This window comes from Bombina bombina, chromosome 3 (assembly GCF_027579735.1).
Source record: "Bombina bombina isolate aBomBom1 chromosome 3, aBomBom1.pri, whole genome shotgun sequence".
NCBI classification, from domain to species: domain Eukaryota; kingdom Metazoa; phylum Chordata; class Amphibia; order Anura; family Bombinatoridae; genus Bombina; species Bombina bombina.
This window is the reverse complement of record NC_069501.1, coordinates 975,909,233-975,934,344: the sequence shown is the minus strand read 5'-3', so window position 1 is coordinate 975,934,344 and position 25,112 is coordinate 975,909,233. Positions and strand designations below refer to the sequence as shown.

The 25,112-nt window shown below is 42.0% G+C and overlaps 1 protein-coding gene across 3 annotated transcripts in view; it reads left to right on the top strand.

Annotated features, from left to right (window-relative positions):
* Positions 1-25,112, top strand: part of KMT2D (lysine methyltransferase 2D) — a 948,037-nt gene that overhangs the window by 618,143 nt on the left and 304,782 nt on the right. For all 3 annotated transcript variants that reach the window (XM_053708073.1, XM_053708075.1, XM_053708074.1), the window contains one exon: positions 16,719-23,444. In XM_053708073.1, the coding sequence (XP_053564048.1) occupies positions 16,719-23,444 (6,726 nt within the window). The remainder of the gene's footprint in view (positions 1-16,718; positions 23,445-25,112) is intronic.

The following is a 25,112-nucleotide window of genomic DNA, read 5'->3' as shown; positions in this document are numbered from 1 at the left end:
TTGTTGTGTAAGAGCTTTCAAATATTATGTAGAATCCACAAAAGATTTCATTCCACCTTCTCCTCTTTTTGTTCATATTTCTGGGCCTTGCAAAGTTCAGAAAGCTACCAATGTTACTTTAGCAGCTTGGTTTAAAGCCTTAATTTGCAAGGCTTATTTGGTTGTGTAGAAAACTCCCTGAGTACATTACTACTTGTTCCACTAGAGCAGTTGCTGCTTCTTGGTTTTCTTTCATGTAATTGGCAAGAGTCCATGAGCTAGTGACGTATGAGATATACAATCCTACCAGGAGGGGCAAAGTTTTCCAAACCTCAAAATGCCTATAAATACACCCCTTACCACACCCACAATTCAGTTTTACAAACTTTGCCTCCTATGGAGGTGGTGAAGTAAGTTTGTGCTAAGATTTCTACGTTGACATGCGCTTCTCAGCATTTTGAAGCCCGATTCCTCTCAGAGTACAGTGAATGTCAGAGGGATGTGAAGGGAGTATCACCTATTGAATGCAATGGTTTTCATCACGGGAGATCTATTTCATAGGTTCTCTGTTATCGGTCGTAGAGATTCATCTCCCACCTCCCTTTTCAGATCGATGATATACTCTCATGTACCATTACCTCTACTGATAACTGTTTCAGTACTGGTTTGGCTATCTGCTATATGTGGATGGGTGTCTTTCGGTAAGTATGTTTTTATTACTTAAGAAACCTCAGCTATGGTTTGGCACTTTCTGCAGTAATATAAAGTTCTAAATATATGTATTGTACTTATATTTGCCATGAATCAGGTTCATGTATTTCCTTTTGCAGACGGTCAGTTTCATATTTGGTGAAAATTAACATATTAAAAAAAAAAAAAAAATTCTTACTTGGGGTTTAGTCTTTTTTTCAAATTGACTACATTATTCTTACAAATTGCGGGCAGGATTAGGCCCGCGGGTGCGCCAAATGCTAGACTTTATTGCATCATTCTTGGCGCAAGAATTTTTTGGCGCAAAAGTACGTCCGTTGACGCAAGTTCATCATTTCCGGCGTCGTAGTTGACGCTGAGTTCCTTACACAGGGTTGCGTCATTAGTGACGCGATTGTGCCATTTCCGGATGTTGTTGGCGCCAAAAAAATTTCAGTTGTGCATCATACTTGGCGCCAAATTTTTTCATTAATTTAATACCCCATTGCTATTTGCCTCTTGCCTTTAACTATGTCAGAGGGCTATGCTATTTGCATTTTTTTCCCATTCCTGAAACTCTCATATAAGGAAATTGACAAACTTTACTTTATATGTTTTTTATTTTACATTTTGCAAGATGTTTCAATCTGATCCTGCCTCAGAAGTATCTGTTGGAACTTTGCTGCATGATGTCGGTTCTACTAAAGCTAAGTGCATTATATTTCCGAATGTCATTTGTAATGGTTATCTTGATAGACTTTTACATGCAGATATTGTGTCCATCAGTAAATAGTACATTGCCTGTTGTTCCTTCAACTTTTAATGTACATGTTATACCTATGAAATTTAAAGAATGTGTTACTGATTCTTTTCAGAAGGCTTTGTCTGCTATTCTGCCTTCTAATTAATATAAAGGTCTTTTAAAACTTCTCATAAGGTTGATGAAATTTCAAATGACCGACAACATAACAAATTATCCTCCTTTGATGAGGGTCTATCTGATTCAGAAGATCCTTTCTCAGATATTGACACTAACAAATCTACTTATTTATTTAAAATGAAGTATTTTCGTTCTTTCTTAAAGAAGTGTTAATTATTTTGGATATCGTGGAAACTAGTCCTCTTGATATTAGAACTAGTAAATTCTGTTTTCTTTCATGTAATTAACAAGAGTCCATGAGCTAGTGACGTATGGGATATACATTCCTACCAGGAGGGGCAAAGTTTCCCAAACCTTAAAATGCCTATAAATACACCCCTCACCACACCCACAAATCAGTTTTACAAACTTTGCCTCCAAGGGAGGTGGTGAAGTAAGTTTGTGCTAGATTCTACGTTGATATGCGCTCCGCAGCAAGTTGGAGCCCGGTTTTCCTCTCAGCGTGCAGTGAATGTCAGAGGGATGTGAGGAGAGTATTGCCTATTGAATGCAGTGATCTCCTTCTACGGGGTCTATTTCATAAGGTTCTCTGTTATCGGTCGTAGAGATTCATCTCTTACCTCCCTTTTCAGATCGACGATATACTCTTATATTTACCATTTCCTCTACTGATTCTCGTTTCAGTACTGGTTTGGCTTTCTACAAACATGTAGATGAGTGTCCTGGGGTAAGTAAGTCTTATTTTCTGTGACACTCTAAGCTATGGTTGGGCACTTTATTTATAAAGTTCTAAATATATGTATTCAAACATTTATTTGCCTTGACTCAGAATGTTCAACTTTCCTTATTTCCAGACAGTCAGTTTCATATTTGGGATTATGCTTTAATTATCATATTTTTCTTACCTCAAAAATTTGACTTTTCCCTGTGGGCTGTTAGGCTCGCGGGGGCTGAAAATGCTTCATTTTATTGCGTCATTCTTGGCGCGGATTTTTTTGGCGCAAAAATTCATTTCCGTTTCCGGCGTCATACGTGTCGCCGGAAGTTGCGTCATTTTTTTGACGTTATTTTGCGCCAAAAATGTCGGCGTTCCGGATGTGGCGTCATTTTTGGCGCCAAAAGCATTTAGGCGCCAAATAATGTGGGCGTCTTATTTGGCGCCAAAAAATATGGGCGTCGCTTTTGTCTCCACATTATTTCAGAATCATTTTTCATTTGCTTCTGGTTGCTAGAAGCTTGATGTTTGGCATTTTTTCCCATTCCTGAAACTGTCTTATAAGGAATTTGATCTATTTTGCTTTATATGTTGTTTTTTCTCTTACATATTGCAAGATGTCTCACGTTGCATCTGAGCCGGAAGATACTACAGGAAAACCTCTGCCTGCTGGATCTACCAAAGCTAAGTGTATCTGCTGTAAACTTTTGGTAGCTATTCCTCCAGCTGTTGTTTGTATTAAATGTCATGACAAACTTGTTAATGCAGATAATATTTCCTTTAGTGATGTACCATTGTCTGTTGCAGTTCCCTCAACATCTAAGGTGCAGAATGTTCCTGATAACATAAGAGATTTTGTTTCTGAATCCATAAAGAAGGCTTTGTCTGTTATTTCTCCTTCTAGTAAACGTAAAAAGTCTTTTAAATCTTCTCTCTACAGATGAATTTTTAAATGAACACCATCATTCTGATTCTTTGGACTCTTCTGGTTCAGAGGATTCTGTCTCAGAGATTGATGCTGATAAATCTTCATATTTATTTAAGATGGAATTTATTCGCTCTTTACTTAAAGAAGTACTAATTGCTTTAGAAATAGAGGATTCTAGTCCTCTTGATACTAATTCTATACGTTTGGATAAGGTTTTTAAAGCTCCTGCGGTTATTCCAGAAGTCTTTCCTGTTCCTAATGCTATTTCTGCAGTAATTGCTAAGGAATGGGATAGATTGGGTAATTCATTTACTCCTTCTAAACGTTTTAAGCAATTATATCCTGTTCCGCCTGACAGATTAGAATTTTGGGACAAAATCCCTAAAGTTGATGGGGCTATTTCTACCCTTGCTAAACGTACTACCATTCCTACATCAGATGGTACCTCGTTTAAGGATCCTTTAGATAGAAAAATTGAATCTTTTCTAAGAAAAGCTTATCTATGTTCAGGTAATCTTCTTAGACCTGCTATATCATTGGCTGATGTTGCTGCAGCTTCAACTTTTTGGTTGGAAACTCTAGCGCAACAAGTAACAAATCGTGATTCTCATGATATTATTATTCTTCTCCAGCATGCTAATAATTTCATCTGTGATGCCATTTTTGATATTATTAGAGTTGATGTTAGATTTATGTCTCTGGCTATCTTAGCCAGAAGAGCTTTATGGCTTAAGACTTGGAATGCTGATATGGCTTCTAAATCAACTCTACTTTCCATTTCTTTCCAGGGAAACAAATTATTTGGTTCTCAGTTGGATTCTATTATTTCAACTGTTACTGGTGGGAAAGGAACTTTTTTACCACAGGATAAAAAGTCTAAAGGTAAAAACAGGGCTAACAATCGTTTTCGTTCCTTTCGTTTCAACAAAGAACAAAAGCCTGATCCTTCGTCCTCAGGAGCAGTTTCAGTTTGGAAACCATCTCCAGTCTGGAATAAATCCAAGCCTGCTAGAAAGGCAAAGCCTGCTTCTAAGTTCACATGAAGGTACGGCCCTCATTCCAGTTCAGCTGGTAGGGGGCAGGTTACGTTTTTTCAAAGAAATTTGGATCAGTTCTGTTCACAATCTTTGGATTCAGAACATTGTTTCAGAAGGGTACAGAATTGGTTTCAAGATGAGACCTCCTGCAAAGAGATTTTTTCTTTCCCATGTCCCAGTAAATCCAGTGAAAGCTCAAGCATTTCTGAATTGTGTTTCAGATCTAGAGTTGGCTGGAGTAATTATGCCAGTTCCAGTTCCGGAACAGGGGATGGGGTTTTATTCAAATCTCTTCATTGTACCAAAGAAGGAGAATTCCTTCAGACCAGTTCTGGATCTAAAATTATTGAATCGTTATGTAAGGATACCAACGTTCAAGATGGTAACTGTAAGGACTATATTGCCTTTTGTTCAGCAAGGGAATTATATGTCCACAATAGATTTACAGGATGCATATCTGCATATTCCGATTCATCCAGATCATTATCAGTTCCTGAGATTCTCTTTTCTAGACAAGCATTACCAATTTGTGGCTCTACCGTTTGGCCTTGCTACAGCTCCAAGAATTTTTACAAAGATTCTCGGTGCCCTTCTGTCTGTAATCAGAGAACAGGGTATTGTGGTATTTCCTTATTTGGACGATATCTTGGTACTTGCTCCGTCTTTACATTTAGCAGAGTCTCATACGAATCGACTTGTGTTGTTTCTTCAAGATCATGGTTGGAGGATCAATTTACCAAAAAGTTCTTTGATTCCTCAAACAAGGGTAACCTTTCTGGGTTTCCAGATAGATTCAGTGTCCATGACTTTGTCTTTAACAGACAAGAGACGTCTAAAATTGATTACAGCCTGTCGAAACCTTCAGTCTCAATCATTCCCTTCGGTAGCCTTATGCATGGAAATTCTAGGTCTTATGACTGCTGCATCGGACGCGATCCCCTTTGCTCGTTTTCACATGCGACCTCTTCAGCTCTGTATGCTGAACCAATGGTGCAGGGATTACACGAAGATATATCAATTAATATCTTTAAAACCGATTGTTCGGCACTCTCTAACGTGGTGGACAGATCACCATCGTTTAATTCAGGGGGCTTCTTTTGTTCTTCCGACCTGGACTATAATTTCAACAGATGCAAGTCTCACAGGTTGGGGAGCTGTGTGGGGATCTCTGACGGCACAAGGAGTTTGGGAATCTCAGGAGGTGAGATTACCGATCAATATCTTGGAACTCCGTGCAGTTTTCAGAGCTCTTCAGTTTTGGCCCCTTCTGAAGAGAGAATCGTTCATTTGTTTTCAGACAGACAATGTCACAACTGTGGCATACATCAATCATCAAGGAGGGACTCACAGTCCTCTGGCTATGAAAGAAGTATCTCGAATTTTGGTTTGGGCGGAATCCAGCTCCTGTCTAATCTCTGCGGTTCATATCCCAGGTGTAGACAATTGGGAAGCGGATTATCTCAGTCGCCAAACGTTGCATCCGGGCGAATGGTCTCTTCACCCAGAGGTATTTCTTCAGATTGTTCAAATGTGGGGGCTCCCAGAGATAGATCTGATGGCCTCTCATCTAAACAAGAAACTTCCCAGGTATCTGTCCAGATCCCGGGATCCTCAGGCGGAGGCAGTGGATGCATTATCACTTCCTTGGAAGTATCATCCTGCCTATATCTTTCCGCCTCTAGTTCTTCTTCCAAGAGTAATCTCCAAGATTCTGAGGGAATGCTCGTTTGTTCTGCTAATAGCTCCGGCATGGCCTCACAGGTTTTGGTATGCGGATCTTGTCCGGATGGCATCTTGCCAGCCTTGGACTCTTCCGTTAAGACCAGACCTTCTGTCACAAGGTCTTTTTTTCCATCCGGATCTGAAATCCTTAAATTTAAAGGTATGGAGATTGAACGCTTGATTCTTGGTCATAGAGGTTTCTCTGACTCCGTGATTAATACTATGTTACAGGCTCGTAAATCTGTATCTAGAGAGATATATTATAGAGTCTGGAAGACTTATATTTCATGGTGTCTTTCTCATCATTTTTCTTGGCATTCTTTTAGAATACCGAGAATTTTACAATTTCTTCAGGATGGTTTGGATAAGGGTTTGTCCGCAAGTTCTTTGAAAGGACAAATCTCTGCTCTTTCTGTTCTTTTTCACAGAAAGATTGCTATTCTTCCTGATATTCATTGTTTTGTACAAGCTTTGGTTCGTATAAAACCTGTCATTAAGTCAATTTCTCCTCCATGGAGTTTGAATTTGGTTTTGGGAGCTCTTCAAGCTCCTCCGTTTGAACCTATGCATTCATTGGACATTAAATTACTTTCTTGGAAAGTTTTGTTCCTTTTGGCCATCTCTTCTGCTAGAAGAGTTTCTGAATTATCTGCTCTTTCGTGTGAGTCTCCTTTTCTGATTTTTCATCAGGATAAGGCGGTGTTGCGAACTTCTTTTGAATTTTTACCTAAAGTTGTGAATTCCAACAACATTAGTAGAGAAATTGTGGTTCCTTCATTATGTCCTAATCCTAAGAATTCTAAGGAGAAATCATTGCATTCTTTGGATGTTGTTAGAGCTTTGAAATATTATGTTGAAGCTACGAAATCTTTCCGTAAGACTTCTAGTCTATTTGTTATCTTTTCCGGTTCTAGGAAAGGCCAGAAAGCTTCTGCCATTTCTTTGGCATCTTGGTTGAAATCTTTAATTCATCTTGCCTATGTTGAGTCGGGTAAAATTCCGCCTCAAAGAATTACAGCTCATTCTACTAGGTCAGTTTCTACTTCCTGGGCGTTTAGGAATGAAGCTTCGGTTGACCAGATCTGCAAAGCAGCAACTTGGTCCTCTTTGCATACTTTTACTAAATTCTACCATTTTGATGTATTTTCTTCTTCTGAAGCAGTTTTTGGTAGAAAAGTTCTTCAGGCAGCGGTTTCAGTTTGAATCTTCTGCTTATGTTTTTTGTTAAACTTTTATTTGGGTGTGGATTATTTTCAGCAGGAATTGGCTGTCTTTATTTTATCCCTCCCTCTCTAGTGACTCTTGTGTGGAAAGATCCACATCTTGGGTAGTCATTATCCCATACGTCACTAGCTCATGGACTCTTGTTAATTACATGAAAGAAAACATAATTTATGTAAGAACTTACCTGATAAATTCATTTCTTTCATATTAACAAGAGTCCATGAGGCCCACCCTTTTTTGTGGTGGTTATGATTTTTTTGTATAAAGCACAATTATTCCAATTCCTTATTTTATATGCTTCGCACTTTTTTCTTATCACCCCACTTCTTGGCTATTCGTTAAACTGATTTGTGGGTGTGGTGAGGGGTGTATTTATAGGCATTTTAAGGTTTGGGAAACTTTGCCCCTCCTGGTAGGAATGTATATCCCATACGTCACTAGCTCATGGACTCTTGTTAATATGAAAGAAATGAATTTATCAGGTAAGTTCTTACATAAATTATGTTTTCTCCAACATAGGTGTGTCCGGTCCACGGCGTCATCCTTACTTGTGGGATATTCTCTTCCCCAACAGGAAATGGCAAAGAGCCCAGCAAAGCTGGTCACATGATCCCTCCTAGGCTCCGCCTTCCCCAGTCATTCTCTTTGCCGTTGTACAGGCAACATCTCCACGGAGATGGCTTAGAGTTTTTTGGTGTTTAAATGTAGTTTTTATTCTGCAATCAAGAGTTTGTTATTTTAAAATAGTGCTGGTATGTACTATTTACTCTGAAACAGGAAAGAGATGAAGATTTCTGTTTGTAAGAGGAAAATGATTTTAGCAACCGTTACTAAAATCGATGGCTGTTTCCACACAGGACTGTTGAGAGGAATTAACTTCAGTTGGGGGAAACAGTGAGCAGACTTTTGCTGCTTGAGGTATGACACATTTCTAACAAGACTCTGTAATGCTGGAAGCTGTCATTTTCCCTATGGGAACCGGTAAGCCATTTTCTTAGTTAAGTAAAAGAATAAAGGGCTTCATTAGGGCTTAAAAAACTGGTAGACATTTTTCTGGGCTAAAACGATTACTTTACTAAGTATATTTGGCAGATTATTACTTTTAATAGTTGTTAAATCTTGGGGATTGTTTTAATAAAAACGGCAGGCACTGTATTGGACACCTTTTTCACTGGGGGCCTTTTCTAGTCATAGACAGAGCCTCATTTTCGCGCCTCTAATGCGCAGTTGTTTTTGGAAAGCATGGCATGCAGATGCATGTGTGAGGAGCTAAGAACCACTGAAAAAGCTTATAGAAGGCATCATTTGGTATCGTATTCCCCTCTGGGCTTGGTTGGGTCTCAGCAAAGCAGATACCTCGGACTGTATAGGGGTTAAATGTAAAAACGGCTCCGGTTCCGTTATTTTAAGGGTTAAAGCTTTCAAATTTGGTGTGCAATACTTTTAAGGCTTTAAGTTACTGTGGTGAAATTTTGGTGAAATTTGAACAATTCCTTCATACTTTTTCACATATTCAGTAATAAAGTGTGTTCAGTTTGAAATTTAAAGGGACAGTAACGGTTTTATTGTAAAACGTTTTTTGTGCTTTGTTGACAAGTTTAAGCCTGTTTAACATGTCTGAACCATCAGATAACGATGTTCTATATGTATGAAAGCCAATGTGTCTCCCCATTTAAATATATGTGATATATTTGTGTCATAATGTCCAAACAAAGTAGGGATAATAATGCCATAGATATGATATTGCCCAAGATGATTCCTCTAATGAGGGGAGTAAGCATGGTACTGCATCATCCCCTTCTGTGTCTACACCAGTTTTGCCCACACAAGAGGCCCATAGTACATCTAGTGCGCCAATACTTATTACCATACAACAATTAATGGCTGTAATGGATAATTCTATTGCATGCATTTTTTTTTTTTTTTTTCCCAAAATGCCTACTTATCAGAGAAAGCGTGATTGCTCTGTTTTAAACACTGAAGAGCAAGAGGACGCTGATGATATCTGTTCTGACATACCCTCACACCTATCTGAAGGGGCCAGGAGGGAGGTTTTGTCTGAGGGAGAAATTTCAGATTCAGGGAAAATTTCTCAACAAGCAGAACCTGATATTGTAACTTTTAAATTTAAATTTCAACATCTCCACGCACTACTTAAGGAGGTATTATCTACTCTGGATGATTGTGACAATTTGGTCATTCCAGAGAAATTAGGTAAGATGGACAAGTTCCTAGAGGTTCCGGTGCCCCCCGTTGTTTTTCCTATACCCAAGCGGGTGGCGGACATAGTAAATAAGGAGTGGGAAAGGCCCGGCATACCTTTTGTCCTCCCCCTATATTTAAGAAATTAGTTCCTATAGTCGACCCCAGAAAGGACTTATAGCATACAGTCCCCAAGGTCGAGGGGGCGGTTTCTACTCTAAACAAACGCACTTCTATTCCTATAGAAGATAGTTGTGCTTTCAAGATCCTATGGATTAAAGGTTAGAGGGTTTGCTTAAAAAGATGTTTGTTCAGCAAGGTTACCTTCTACAACCAATTTCATGCATTGTTCCTGTCACTACAGCTGCGTGTTTCTGGTTCGAAGAACTAGAAAAGTCGCTCAATAAAGAATCTTCGTACGAGGAGGTTTTGGACAGAGTTCAAGCTCTTAAATTGGCTAACTCTTTTTTATTTTAGATGCCGCTTTGCAATTAGCTAGATTAGCGGCGAATAATTCAGGGTTTGCTATCGTGGCGCGCAGAGCGCTTTTGCTTAACATCCCTTTCAAGGGTAAAACACTGTTTGGCCCTGACTTGAAAGAGATTATTTCAGACATCACTGGGGGAAAGGGCCACGCCCTTCCTCTGGATAGGTCTTTTAAGGCTAAAAAGAAGCCAAATTTTCGTCCCTTTCGCAGAAACGGACCAGCCTCAAATTCTACACCCTCTAAGCAAGAGGGTAATACTTCTCAAACCAAGCCAGCCTGGAGGCCGATGCAAGGCTGGAACAAGGGTAAGCAGGCCAAGTCACCTGCCACTGCTACCAAAACAGCATGAAGTGTTGGCCCCCGATCTGGGAAGGATCTGGTGGGGGGCAGACTTTCTCTCTTTGCTCAGGCTGGGGCAAGAGATGTTCAGGATCCTTGGGCGCTAGAAATAGTTTCTCAAGGTTATCTCCTGGAATTCAGGGAACTACCCCCAAGGGGAAGGTTCCACGGGTCTCAATTATCTTCGAACAGGCATTCTTACACTGTGTAGAAGACCTGTTAAGCATGGGAGTGATTCATCCTGTTCCATTAGGAGAACAAGGGATGGGTTTTTACTCCAACCTGTTCATAATTCCCAAAAAAGAGGGAACATTCAGACCTATTTTAGATCTCAAGATTCTAAACAAGTTTCTAAGGGTTTCATCATTCAAAATGGAAACCATTCGAACGATCCTTCCTACCATCCAGGAAGGTCAATTCATGACCACGGTGGACTTAAAGGATGCGTACCTACGTATTCCTATCCACAAGGACCATTTTCGGTTCCTAAGGTTCGCCTTTCTGGACAAGCATTACCTGTGGCACTTCCATTCGGATTAGCCACTGCTCCAAGGATTTTCACAAGGGTACGAGGGTCCCTTCTAGCGGTGCTAAGACCAAGGGACATTGCAGTAGTACCTTACTTGGACGACATCCTGATTCAAGTGTCGTCTCTGTCAAAAGCAAGGGCTCATACGGACATTGTCCTAGCCTTTCTCAGATCTCACAGGTGGAAAGTGAACATAGAAAAAAGTTCTCTGTCCCCGTCAACAAGAGTTCCCTTCTTGGGAACAATAATAGTTTCCTTAGAAATGAAGGTTTTTTCTGACAGAGGCCAGAAAATCAAAACTTCTAAGCTCTTGTCAGGTACTTCATTCTGTTCTTCTTCCTTCCATAGCGCAGTCCATGGAAGTAATAGGGTTGATGGTTGCGGCAATGGACATAGTTCCTTTTGCACGAATTCATCTAAGACCATTGCACCTGGGCATGCTCAGACAGTGGAATGGGGATTATACAGACTTGTCTCCGACGATACAAGTAGATCAAATAACCAGAGATTCACTCCGTTGGTGGCTGACCCTGGACAACCTGTCACAGGGAATGAGCTTCCGCAGACCAGAATAGGTCATTGTCACGACCGACGCCAGTCTGGTGGGCTGGGGCGCGGTCTGGGAACCCCTGAAAGCTCAGGGTCTATGGTTTCGGGAAGACTCTCTTCTCCCGATAAACATAATGGAACTGAGAGCGATATTCAATGCTCTCAAGGCTTGGCCTCGACTAGCAAAGGCCAAATTCATAAGGTTTCAATCAGTCATCATGACGACTGTTACATATATCAACCATCAGGGGGTAACAAGGAGTTCCCTGGAGATGGAGGAGCATCCGGGGGAGTGGGAACTCCATCTGGAAATCTTTGCCCAAATAACTCAATTATGGGGCATTCCAGACTTGGTTCTGATGGCCTCTCGTCAGAACTTCATGGTCCCTTGTTACGGGTCCAAATCCAGGGATCCCAAGGCGACTCTATTGGATACAATAGTAGCACCTTGGATCTTCAACCTAGCTTATGTATTCCCACCGTTTCCTCTCATTCCCAGGCTGGTAGCCAGGTTCAATCTGGAGAGGGCTTCGGTGACCTTGATAGTTCCTGTGTGGCCACGCAGGACTTGGTATGCAGACCTGGTGAATGTGTCATCGGCTCCACCATGGAAGCTACCTTTGAGACAGGACCTTCTTATTCAGGGTCCATTCGAACATCCGAATCTGGTTTTCCTCCAACTGACTGCTTGGAGTTTGAACGCTTGATTTTATCAAAGCGTGGGTTTTCAGATTTTGTAATAGATACTCTTATTCAGGCTAGAAAGCCTGTAACTAGAAAAATTTACCATAATATATGGAAAAAATATATCTGTTGGTGTGAATCTAAAGGATTCCCATGGAACAAGATAAAAATTCCTAAGATTCTTTCCTTTCTACAAGAAGGTTTGGAGAAAGGATTTTCTGCGAGTTCTCTGAAGGGACAGATCTCTGCTTTATCTGTTTTACTTCACAAAAGGCTGGCAGCTGTGCCAGACGTTTAAGCGTTTGTTCAGGCTCTGGAGTCTTAATCTAGTTCTTTCAGTTCTTCAAGGGGTTCCGTTTGAACCCTTACATTCCATAGATATTAAGTTATTATCTTGGAAAGTTTTGTTTTAGGTTGCAATTTATTCCGCTAGAAGAGTTTCTGAGTTATCTGCTCTGCAGTGTTCTCCGCCCTATCTGGTCCATGCAGATAAGGTGGTTTTTACGTACTGAGCCTGGTTTTCTTCCGAAGGTTGTTTCCAACAAAAATATTAACCAGGAGATAGTTGTACCTTCTTTGTGTCCGAATCCAGTTTCATAGAAGGAACAATTGTTACACAATTTGGACGTTGTCCGTGCTCTAAAATTCTATTTAGATGCTACAAAGGATTTCAGACAAACATCTTCCTTGTTTGTTGTTTATTCTGGTAAAAGGAGAGGTCAAAAAGCAACTTCTACCTCTCTATCTTCTTGGCTTAAAAGCATCATCAGATTGGCTTATGAGACTGCCGGACGGCAGCCTCCTGAAAGAATCACAGCTCATTCCACTAGGGCCGTGGCTTCCACATGGGCCTTTAAGAACGAGGCTTCTGTTGATCAGATATGTAAGGCAGCGACTTGGTTCACTGCACACTTTTACCAAATTTTACAAATTTGATACTTTTGCTTCTTCTGAGGCTATTTTTGGGAGAAAGGTTTTGCAAACCGTGGTGCCTTCCATCTAGGTGACCTGATTTGCTCCCTCCCATCATCCGTGTCCTAAAGCTTTGGTATTGGTTCCCACAAGTAAGGATGACGCCGTGGACCGGACACACCTATGTTGGAGAAAACAGAATTTATGTTTACCTGATAAATTACTTTCTCCAATGGTGTGTCCGGTCCACGGCCCGCCCTGGTTTTTTAATCAGGTCTGATGATTTATTTTCTTTAACTACAGTCACCACGGTATCATATGATTTCTCCTATGCAAATATTCCTCCTTTACGTCGGTCGAATGACTGGGGAAGGCGGAGCCTAGGAGGGATCATGTGACCAGCTTTGCTGGGCTCTTTGCCATTTCCTGTTGGGGAAGAGAATATCCCACAAGTAAGGATGACGCCGTGGACCGGACACACCGTTGGAGAAAGTAATTTATCAGGTAAACATAAATTCTGTTTTTTAACCTCCTGTGGTTACGCCAGAGTTTTTTTTTTTCCTGTTCCTGATGCTATTTCTGATATGATTTCTAAGGAATGGAATAAGCCGGATACTTCTTTTATTCCTGCTTCAGGGTTTAAAAATTGTATCCTTTTACCGGCAATTTCTATAGAGTTTTGGGAAAAGATCCTCAAAGTTGATGGGGCTATTTCTACTCTTGCTGAACGTACCTCTATTCCTATGGAAGATAGTACTTAAGTTCCTTTAGATAGGAAACTTGAATCTTATCTAAGGAAAGCTTATTTATATTCAGGTCGTCTCAGGCCTGCAATTTCTTTGGCTGATGTTACAGCTGCATCAACATTTTTGTTGGAGAATTAGCGCAACAAGAATTGGATTCTGATTTATCTAGCATTGTTCGCTTACTGCAGTATACTAATCAGTTCTGATGCCATTTTTTTACATCATCAAGATTGATGTTAGACCTATGTCTTTAGCTATTTTTAGCTACAAGAGTTTTGAGGCTTAAATCTTGGAATGCTGATATGACTTTTTAAGTCTAGATTGCTATCTCTTTTTTTCCAAGGTAATAAGAGACCTAAGGGTAAAAATAAAGCTTCTAATCGTTTTCGTTCTTTTTGTCAAATAAGGAACAAAAACCTAATCCTTCCCTATGGAATCTGTTTCCAATTGGAAACCTTCATTAAATGGAATAAATCCATCCCATTTAAGAAACCAAAAGCCAGCCTCCAAGTCCGCATGAAAGTGCGACTCTCATTCCAGCTCAACTGGTAGGGGGCAGATTAAGGTTTTTTTCAAGGATGTTCGGATAAATTCTGTCCAAAATCAATGGTTTCAGAGTATTGTCTCTCAGGGGTATCGAATAGGATTCTGAGTTGCAAGAATTTTACAGTTTCTTCAGGATGGTTTGGATAAGGGTTTGTCTGCACGTTCCTTGAAGGGACAAATCTCTTCTCTTTCTGTTTTATTCACAGAAAGATTGCTAAACTTCCTGATATTCACTGTTTTGTACAGGCTTTAGTTCGTATTAAGCCTGTCATTAAATCAATCTCTCCTCCTTGGAGTTTTAATTTGGTTTTGAGGGCTTTACAGGCTCCTCCTTTTTGAGCCTATGCATTCTTTGGACATTAAACTACTTTCTTGGAAAGTGTTGTTCCTTTTGGCCATCTCTTCTGTTAGAAGAGTTTCTGAGCTATCTGCTCTTCCTTGTGAATCTCCTTTTTTGGTTTTTCATCAGGATAAGGTGGTTTTGAGGACTTCATTTAAATTTTTTCCTAAGGTTTTGAATTCTAGCAACATTTGTAGAGATATTGTTGTCCCTTCCTTGTGTCCTAATCCTAAGAAATTTTTGGAAAGATCCTTACATTCTTTGGATGTGGTGAGAGCTTTGAAATATTATGTTGAAGCAACTAAAGATTTCAGGAAGACTTCTAGTCTATTTGTTATATTTTCTGGTCCTAAGAAAGGTCAGAAGGCTTCTGCTATTTCCTTGGCTTCTTGGTTAAAGCTTTTTGATTCTTCAAGCTTAATGGAGTCGGCTCAGGCCCCGCCTCAGAGAATTACAGCTCATTCTACTAGATCAGTCTCCACTTCGTGGGCTTTTAAGAATAAAGCTTCAGTTGATCAAATTGGCAAAGCGGCAACTTGGTCTTCTTTACATACATTTACTAAATTCTACCGTTTTGATGTATTTGCTTCTTCAGAAGCAGTTTTTGGTAGAAAAGTTCTTCAGGCAGCTGTTTCAGTTTGATTCTTCTGCTGATGTTTTAAGTTTTTCTTGTCATTTAAAGAATAAACTTATATTTTGGGTTGTGGATTATTTTTTTCAGCGGAAAATGGCTGTTTATTTTTATCCCTCCCTCTCTAGTGACTCTTGCGTGGAGTTCCACATTTGGGTATTGATATCCCATACGTGTCTAGCTCATGGACTCTTGCCAATTACATGAAAGAAAACCTAATTTATGTAAGAATTTACCTGATAAATTCATTTCTTTCATATTGGCAAGAGTCCATGAGGCCCACCCTTTTTATGGTGGTTATGATTTTTTTGTATAAAGCACAATTATTTCCAAATTCCTTTGTTGATGCTTTTTACTCCTTTCTTTATCACCCCACTACTTGGCTATTCATTAAACAGAATTGGGTGTGGTGAGGGGTGTAATTATAGGCATTTTGAGGTTTGGGAAACTTTGCCCCTCCTGGTAGGATTGTATATCCCATACGTCACTAGCTCATGGACTCTTGCCAATTACATGAAAGAAATTAATTTATCAGGTAAATTCTTACATAAATTATGTTTTTTTTTGGTAATAGGGTCTCTATTGATCAGATTAGTAAGGCAGCTACTTGATCTTCTTTGCAAACTCTGTTTTATCTTTTTGATATGTATGGTTCTTTTTGAGGCTGCCTTTAGCAGGAAAATTCTGTGGGCTTTAGTGCCTGAATAGTAATATCCTGCCTTCACTGTTTGGTCCCCCCAACCACTCACAGTGGTTTTGTGGACTCCACAGCTTTGTTATTGATTCCCACATGTGGTGACTCATGGACTCTCATCTGATGAAGAAAGAAAACCAGATGTATGCTTACATTGATAAGTTAATTACTTTAATTGTGGTGAGTCCCACCCTTTATTTTTGTTCCTGTGTCGGCTATTCTTGCTTTGCAAATCTTTGCCCCACTTTATTTCCTGCTTTTCTTTTTAACTAATTTTCTTGGCTAAATGTATGACTGAGGGTCATGTGAACTCGGAGGGATTTAAAGCTCTGGTGTGTTGGGGTGTCTTTTGCCTCCTAGTGGTCAGGAGGGGAATATTCCCACACGTGATGACTTGTGACTCTCACCATTATGAAATTAATTGATCAGGTAAGCATAAATTTTTGTGTCTATACCTTTTTTTTGTGGAGGCCAAATTTGAAAGGAAACTTCCGATTCTTTCAAATAAAGCATACTTTTTTTTTCTTTTTTTTTTTTTCTTCTGCTTTTCCTTGTATTCTGCTTTTTAAATTTTATATGGTGGGTGCTATTAGGATGAGTAATGCCAAACTGAAATTAGATCATAGATTAACACTCCAACTGCTATTCTATCAATTTTTTTTTATCTAAGATGGTATGTAGTGTGAAAGATTATGTATATTAGTGAAGGTAGTTTTTAATGCTTTGGATTTCTCATCACCCTACAAAATGTCCCATCTTTGGTTATTGCTACTCACAGAACTGAGCCAGTATTGTACCTTGAACTTTGTATGATGCATTTTTTAATTTTTTTTTAAAACATGATTACAGTTTTGTTTAGTGTTTGTATGTTTTTTGTTCTTCAGGTTCGTAAGCAGCAGAAGGAGCACACAACCCTCATGACGGAATACAGAAACAAGCAGCAGCAACAGCAGCAAAGTTGTGGTGTTCTTCCCCTTAGTCCCACCCAGAATTCTCGTGTTCTTTCTAAAGTTCCAGGTCAGCTCCTTAATACTCAGACTATTCAGCAACCCAGCTCTGTACAGCACAACCAATTGGTTGGACAAGCTGGTAATGTGCATGGCTTACAGTCTGTGATACCCATGCAGACCCAACAAGCTGCCTCCTATGTTAAAACATTGAACCAGCAACATCAAGTTCAAGGGAGCAATACTGCTATTCCTGGGACCTCTGCAAGTTTTTACTCACCAACATCTGTTCTACATGGCCTCACCCCTGAACAACGTTTAATCCAAGAAAGGCAGTTGCAACAGCAGAGAATTCAATTAGCTCAAAAACTTCAGCAAACACCACAAGGTTTTCAGATGCCTCAGCAGAGTAATATGTCCCAAGCCATACTGGGAAAGCAGCATGGGCTAATAGGGAATCCACATGGTTTATTAGTTCCACAGGCCTCTACATTACAGCATCACTCTTCTCAGCAACGTCAGGTTTTAATTGCACAGCAACAGCAGCATGTTTTGGGAACTGCAACAATACCACAGTCACCAAGCATGGCAGGACAGAGACTAATTTTGTCACCACCACAAGGTGTAAATCTGTCAAATATACAGCATGCTGGTCTAGGACAATCTGTTAGTACACTGACACCACGCCCACTTGGAGGACAAGTGCAACAGATAAGCCACAGCCTCTCTGGTCTTCAGCAAAACTTAAACAACCAACAGGGGCCAGTTTTAAATACTAAGAACCATAATCAAAGCTTTCTGATTCAAGAAGGTGCAGATCCTCCAGGACAACAGATTTCTAGCTGTAGTCCGGCCAGCCAAGAATCTGGAGACCAGCATTCTCATGAGCAGCTAAGCCATAGTTCTGCCAGCACAGGTAATCAGGAGCAAGAACTTCAGACCCCTGTTTCAGTAGAAGATTCACAGCTGGTAAATCAACATCCAGATCAAACACAAACTCTTTGTGAGGTAACCAGTCCTTTGCAGCAACCTGCAAGACAGTCTCTCCCTCCCACAACACAAAATACCCAAAATCATGGAGTGCTAATAAGGCCAGATTCTCATCCAGGCATTCAACCTAGTGCCATTCAAGAAGCACCTCCTGTTTCTCAGCAGAGCATAAGCGCTGAGCAGTCAAACATGGTGCAGGACCAGGGAAATAACCAGATACAGCAACAGGGAAATGAACATCAATCAAAAAATATTGTTGGGCAGCATTTACCACACCTAGCTGGACAACAGAGACCAGCACTAAGTGGCCAAGTGTTGCAACATCCTGCTAGCTTTATGGGACAGCAAAATACTATACTTATGGGCCAAATTCGAGCTCAGCTTCAAGGCATCATTGCAAAGAATCCACAGTTGCGACATCTGACACCACAACAGCAACAACAGTTACAGGCTATTCTTATTCAGCGTCATCAGCAGTCTCAGAGCCAAGCTCTAAAACAAGCCACCTTGCAGGAGACAGCAGTGCCACCTTCTCATGCAACAGTGCCCAATGGTGCATCAACCAGTCAAACACTCTCTAGAGGTATATTCCAAGTTCGGCAAATTGGATCTGTTTCAGAACAAATTCAGTCAAGCGTTACAGGAGAGGAAAAATCTGCAAATATTGAGAAAGGAGCATCAGAACAATCAGCCGGAGCACATCAGGTAGCAGAGCTGGGACAAAACTCTGTGCTAAAATCTCCAGGAGCAGCAAGATACTGTGCAGTTCAATCTCAGGAAACCACATCTGGTCAACATCCTCAGGGCGTAATAGCACCAAGACACATACTGCATCAACCTCCACCTCAATATAGAATGCCTCACCAAACACAACAGTATCAGATGCAACAACACCAGCTTCAGCAACCACAAAAAATGCTTTCATTACAACCACATCAGTTGCAGTCTCAACGTGTACAACATCAAGTGGAGCAGTCTCAACAAACACAATTGCAGCAAGCCCAACATAATTTGCAGCAATCACACATACCACAAACTACGATACAGCAAGTCCAGCAACTACAAACACAGCAAGTACAACAACAACAACAGGTGCAGAAACAACCACAGCAGCAAATATCACATCCGATGTTGCATATTCAACAAGTGCAACAGCATCAGGTGAAGCTACAGACCCCACAGTCCGACCAGGTACAACAGGAAGTGCAGCAACAGGCACAGCTTAGTTCCCAGCAGCAACAGGCACAGCTTAGTTCCCAGCAGCAACAGGCACAGCTTAGTTCCCAGCAGCAACAGGCACAGCTTAGTTCCCAGCAGCAACAGGCACAGCTTAGTTCCCAGCAGCAGCAGGCACAGCTTAGTTCCCAGCAGCAGCAGGCACAGCTTAGTTCCCAGCAGCAGCAGGCACAGCTTAGTTCCCAGCAGCAGCAGGCACAGCTTAGTTCCCAGCAGCAGCAGGCACAGCTTAGTTCCCAGCAGCAGCAGGCACAGCTTAGTTCCCAGCAGCAGCAGGCACAGCTTAGTTCCCAGCAGCAGCAGGCACAGCTTAGTTCCCAGCAGCAGCAGGCACAGCTTAGTTCCCAGCAGCAGCAGGCACAGCTTAGTTCCCAGCAGCAGCAGGCACAGCTTAGTTCCCAGCAGCAGCAGGCACAGCTTAGTTCCCAGCAGCAGCAGGCACAGCTTAGTTCCCAGCAGCAGCAGGCACAGCTTAGTTCCCAGCAGCAGCAGGCACAGCTTAGTTCCCAGCAGCAGCAGGCACAGCTTAGTTCCCAGCAGCAGCAGGCACAGCTTAGTTCCCAGCAGCAGCAGGCACAGCTTAGTTCCCAGCAGCAGCAGGCACAGCTTAGTTCCCAGCAGCAGCAGGCACAGCTTAGTTCCCAGCAGCAGCAGGCACAGCTTAGTTCCCAGCAGCAGACTCAGCACCTGCCACAGCAGCTTACTCCACAGCAGCAGTTGACGCAGAAGCTGACACAACAGCTTACACCTAATCAGCTGACTCAACAGCAGCAGCTGACACAACTTACTCCTCAGCAGCAGCAGCAGTTGATACAACAGCTTACTCCTCAGCAGCAGCAGTTGATACAGCAGCTTACTCCTCAGCAGCAACAGCAGATTACTCCTCAACAGCAGCTGGCACAACAGATTTCTCCTCAGCTGACACAGCAGCTTACTCCTCAACAGCAGCTGGCACAACAGATTTCTCCTCAGCTGACACAGCAGCTTACTCCTCAACAGCAACAGCAGTTGATACAGCAGCTTACTCCTCAACAGCAGCAGCTGACACAGCAGCTTACTCCTCAACAGCAACAACAGTTGATACAACAGCTTGCTCAGCAGCATCAGTTGACACAGCATCTTGCGCAGCAGCAGCTGACGCAGCAGCAGCTGACACAACAGCTTGCTCAGCAGCAACAGACACAACAGCTTGCTCAGCAGCAGGTGACTCAACACCTCGCTCAACACCAACAGCAGCAGGTGACACAGCAGCTTGCTCAACAGCAGCAGGTGACACAGCAGCTTGCTCAACAGCAGCAGGTGACACAGCAGCTTGCTCAACAGCAGCAGGTGACACAGCAGCTTGCTCAACAGCAGCAGGTGACACAGCAGCTTGCTCAACAGCAGCAGGTGACACAGCAGCTCGTTCAACAGCAGCAGGTGACACAGCAGCTCGTTCAACAGCAGCAGGTGACACAGCAGCTCGTTCAACAGCAGCAGGTGACACAGCAGCTCGTTCAACAGCAGCAGGTGACACAGCAGCTTGCTCAGCAACACCAACAGCAGCAGGTGACACAACAGCAGCAGGTGACACAACAGCTCGCTCAACAGCAGCAGGTGACACAACAGCAGCAGGTGACACAACAGCTCGCTCAACAGCAGCAGGTGACACAACAGCAGCAGGTGACACAACAGCTCGCTCAACAGCAGCAGGTGACACAACAGCTCGCTCAACAGCAGCAGGTGACACAACAGCTCGCTCAACAGCAGCAGGTGACACAACAGCTCGCTCAACAGCAGCAGGTGACACAACAGCTCGCTCAACAGCAGCAGGTGACACAACAGCTCGCTCAACAGCAGCAGGTGGCACAACAGCTCGCTCAACAGCAGCAGGTGGCACAACAGCTCGCTCAACAGCAGCAGGTGACACAACAGCTCACTCAGCAACAACAACAGCAGCAGGTGACACAACAGCTCACTCAGCAACAACAGCAGCAGCAGGTGACACAACAGCTCGCTCAACAGCAGCAGGTGACACAACAGCTCGCTCAACAGCAGCACTTGTCACAACTCTCTCAACAACACCAACAGTCACAACTCGCTCAACAACACCAACAGCAGCAGCTGACACAACTCGCTCAACAGCAGCAGCTGACACAACAGCTCAATCCACAGCAACAGCAGGTTACACAACAGCTTGCTCAACATCATCCACAGCAGGTTGCTCAGCAGCAGCAGCTGACGCAGCAGGTTGCTCAGCAGCTGACGCAGCAGGTTGCTCAGCAGCAGCAGCTGACGCAGCAGGTTGCTCAGCAGCAGCAGCTGACGCAGCAGGTTGCTCAGCAGCAGCAGCTGACGCAGCAGGTTGCTCAGCAGCAGCAGCTGACGCAGCAGGTTGCTCAGCAGCAGCAGGTTGCTCAGCAGCAGCAGGTTGCTCAGCAGCAGCAGGTTGCTCAGCAGCAGCAGGTTGCTCAGCAGCAGCAGCAAGTTGCTCAGCAGCAGCTTGCTCAGCCTCATGTCTTGCAACAACAGCATCTATTAACTCAGCAGCAGCTAGCTCAGCATAAACAGTTAACTCCTCAATTAATACAGCAACCATTATCTCAACAGCAGCAGCTTCAGTTAAACCAGCAGTCACCACCATCAAATCAGTTGTTACATCCTACAGAATCGATCCTAGAGACAGAAACGGAAGAGACACCACAAGCTAATAAGATGCAGGAGTCACAATCAACAGAGCAGATGGGACACACAGAGCAACATCAGACAAAACAAGCAGAACAGATTCAGCAAACACACCACCATCAGATGCAGGCAGGTCAACAGATACAGCTACATCTGGTACAAAAACAGTCATTGCAGCCACATCAAATGTTGGCACAGCAGATGAAATCTCAAAGCCAGCTTTATATAAAACAATCACAACAAACACAGCAGTTATCACATTTACAGCAGCAGACATTTCAACAGGCTTCTCAAAGTCAAGTTCAACAACTTCAACAGCCACTTATACAGCAGCCCCTTCAAGTACAGCAAACACAGACCATAAAAGAGCAGCCATCACAACCACAATTACTGCAGCAGCAACCGAGTCAATCCTCACAGGTGCTGCAGCAAATACAGCATCAGAACAAAGAACAGATGCATTCTTCATTACAGCAAAATTCACAAATGAAGCAAATACATCAGTCACAAATGTTGCACCCTCAAATGTCACGACAATTGTCCCTCCAAACACACCACCCCCACACAGGTCACCAACAGCCATTACAACCGCTTCAGCTGAAACATCAAATGCAGCCGCAGCAAATGCAGCATCAGATGCAGCACGTACAAACTCAGCTTAACCAGCCACAACTGCAGCAGTCAACCCAGAAGCCAGCACAGCAGCAGCCCACTCCAGTAAAGCCTCTTACGCAGCAAAACCTATTACATACACAGCAACAACGATCTCTGCAGCAGTTACACCAGCAAATGCAACAGCCACAACAATTGCAGATGCAACAATCTAATGCTATTACACAGCATGTACAACATCTAAAACACAATCAAATGCAACATATACAACAGCAAAAACAACTGCAACAGCTACAGCCACATCAGCTTCAGCAAGTTCAGCAGATTCTGCAGTTAAAACAGCAAATACTTCAACAGCCACCCGAGAAACAGCTACAACTACAACAACAACTCCAGTTTCACTTGCAACAGTTTCGTCAGCAGCAAGCACACTTGCATGTAGAGAGCACACAAGAACCAAAGAGAGAGCCACAAGAACCCATTGCTTGCACTGTGCCAAAATCTCAGCCTCAAAGTCAGATAAAATCCCCAGATGAGAATGTCAAATGTGGGGAAGGTCTTGCAATAGTTAGCGCTATTCCTCTTTCGTTGACTCAGCAATTGAATGATAGCCAGAATACTGATATGGCCTCCTCCCCAGCTTTGAAATCCCATATTGCTCATAAGCCAGAGAGAAAACAATCTGAAGTATCAGACTCTGAAACTCCTACAGAGCAGTGCAAAGGTTCTGAATCATTTAAGAAACAAAATTGTCAAAATGAGGCTGGTGAAACCAGAGATCTGCATCTAAATGCTTACTCACAGGAAGATGGTAAGACGTCAGTGACTATGAATAAACAGGAGACTCTGACATCTTGTAATCCAGTTATTCTACAGAATGGTGATATGACTGAATTGCCCAAGCTTCTCAAGCAGGAGTTTATAGATGAGTGCATTTCTGAAAGCCAGGACTTTAAAAGTGAGGCAAGTGGTGACCAAGTTACTATTGGAGCTAAAACAGAGGCAGGACACCTCCTTTTGCAGAAATTGCTGCGTGCCAAAACTGTGCAGCTTTCTTCCCAGTGCTCTTCTGATTCTCTTCATGAAGACATAAATGGACACATTGATAACAAATTAAGTGTTCTTGAGCAGAAATTGCAGGCTACTTCACGGAGCAAGGAGGTGAGTACATTTAAACTGAAATTTATTCATTTGATCATACCGAACAAAATAATGCCTCTCTGTAAAAAGCATCTTGAGCTAATTAGTTTACAATTAAATTGCATTTTCTTTCATAAGGTGGTGAGAGTCAACAAGCCATTACTCCTGAGATTCAACTCCTGGCAACTAGGAAGAGGCAAAAATATCCTGACATTCCAAGAGTTTTTAATCCCTTCCACCTGTCTGGTATTCCAGTCTTACCTTTGTCTCCACAGGAGAAGCTTGAAGAATATAGGTGTTCCATATTATTCAATAAAAGGGGTCCTGAAACCTATTTGAGACACACTATCCCCCTGAGAGAGCTGACTCTACGATGGTGGCATACTGGGTAGTGACAGCATATCTCCCTATGGGAGTCTGTCCCTTAGCCGCTGTTGGGTCATCGTAATTCTTTCAGAGATCCTCTGCTGTTGCTTGCACAGCACTGAATGGGCTATCTACTGGAAGCAGCCCCCCCCCCCTACAATTTGGTAAGCAGGGTAGTGTGGGTGCACATTAGTTAAAGGGACATGAAACCCAATTTTTTTCTTTCGTGATTTACAAAGAGCATGTCATTTTAAACAACTTTCTAATTTACTTCTATTATATAATTTGCTTCATTCTCTTGATATCACTTGCTGAAAAGCATATCTAGATATGCTCAGTAGCTGCTGATTGGTTGCTGCACATAGAGGCCTTGTGTGATTGGCTCACACATGTGCATTGCTATTTCTTCAACAAAGGATATCTAAAGAATTGAGCAAATTAGATAATAGAAGTAAATGGGAAAGTTGTTTAAACTTGCATGCCCTATCTGAATCATGAAAGTTTAATTTTGACTAGACTGTCCCTTTAAGTACAAATAAAAAGCACTCACACAGCCCACAGGCTATTAGCTGGTACATACTTATGTGCATCATGGCCGGGGACACTTGCATATATTTCAGACATCACCACCATATTGTCTAGACAGTTAACATCATGCTTGTCTATTATTTAATGGGGGTATTATCTTATGTGTATTAGAGTGGACTTTGTCAAATCTTTTAGTATGCACATCGCTTGTTTTCATTTTAGCTCCAGCGTTATTGGCGCCATACAGTTGAGTGCTTCTCTATCGCCTAATATTCTAGGAAGCAGACCACTTAAAGGGACAGTATACACCAATGTTCATTTAACTTCATGTAATAGACACTACTATAAAGAATAATATGCACAGATACTGATCTAAAAATCCAGTATAAAACAGTTTAAAAACTTACTTCGAAGCTCCCAGTTTAGCTCTGTTGAAATTGTTAGCTGGAACACCCACTGAAAGTGGTTCTATAGCAAAAAGAACAGACACTCTCTCCCCCCCCCCCCCTTATGCATATGAAGGCTCTTTACACAAACAGGAGCAAACTGGAGTAGGTATTCATCAGTATTCTCCTAAAACTTTAAGGCTTGGTTAGGAGTCTGAAAATCAGCGCAATGTTATTTAAAAATAAGAAAAACTATACAAAAAAAAGAAGCTGAATAGGCTGTATAAATGGATCATCTACAAAACATTTATGCAAAGAAAAATCTAGTGTATAATGTCCCTTTAAGTATTTTCTGAATGACTCAGACACCTGAAATCTCTTTCTGAAGGTGAATTTAATCCCAGTTGAT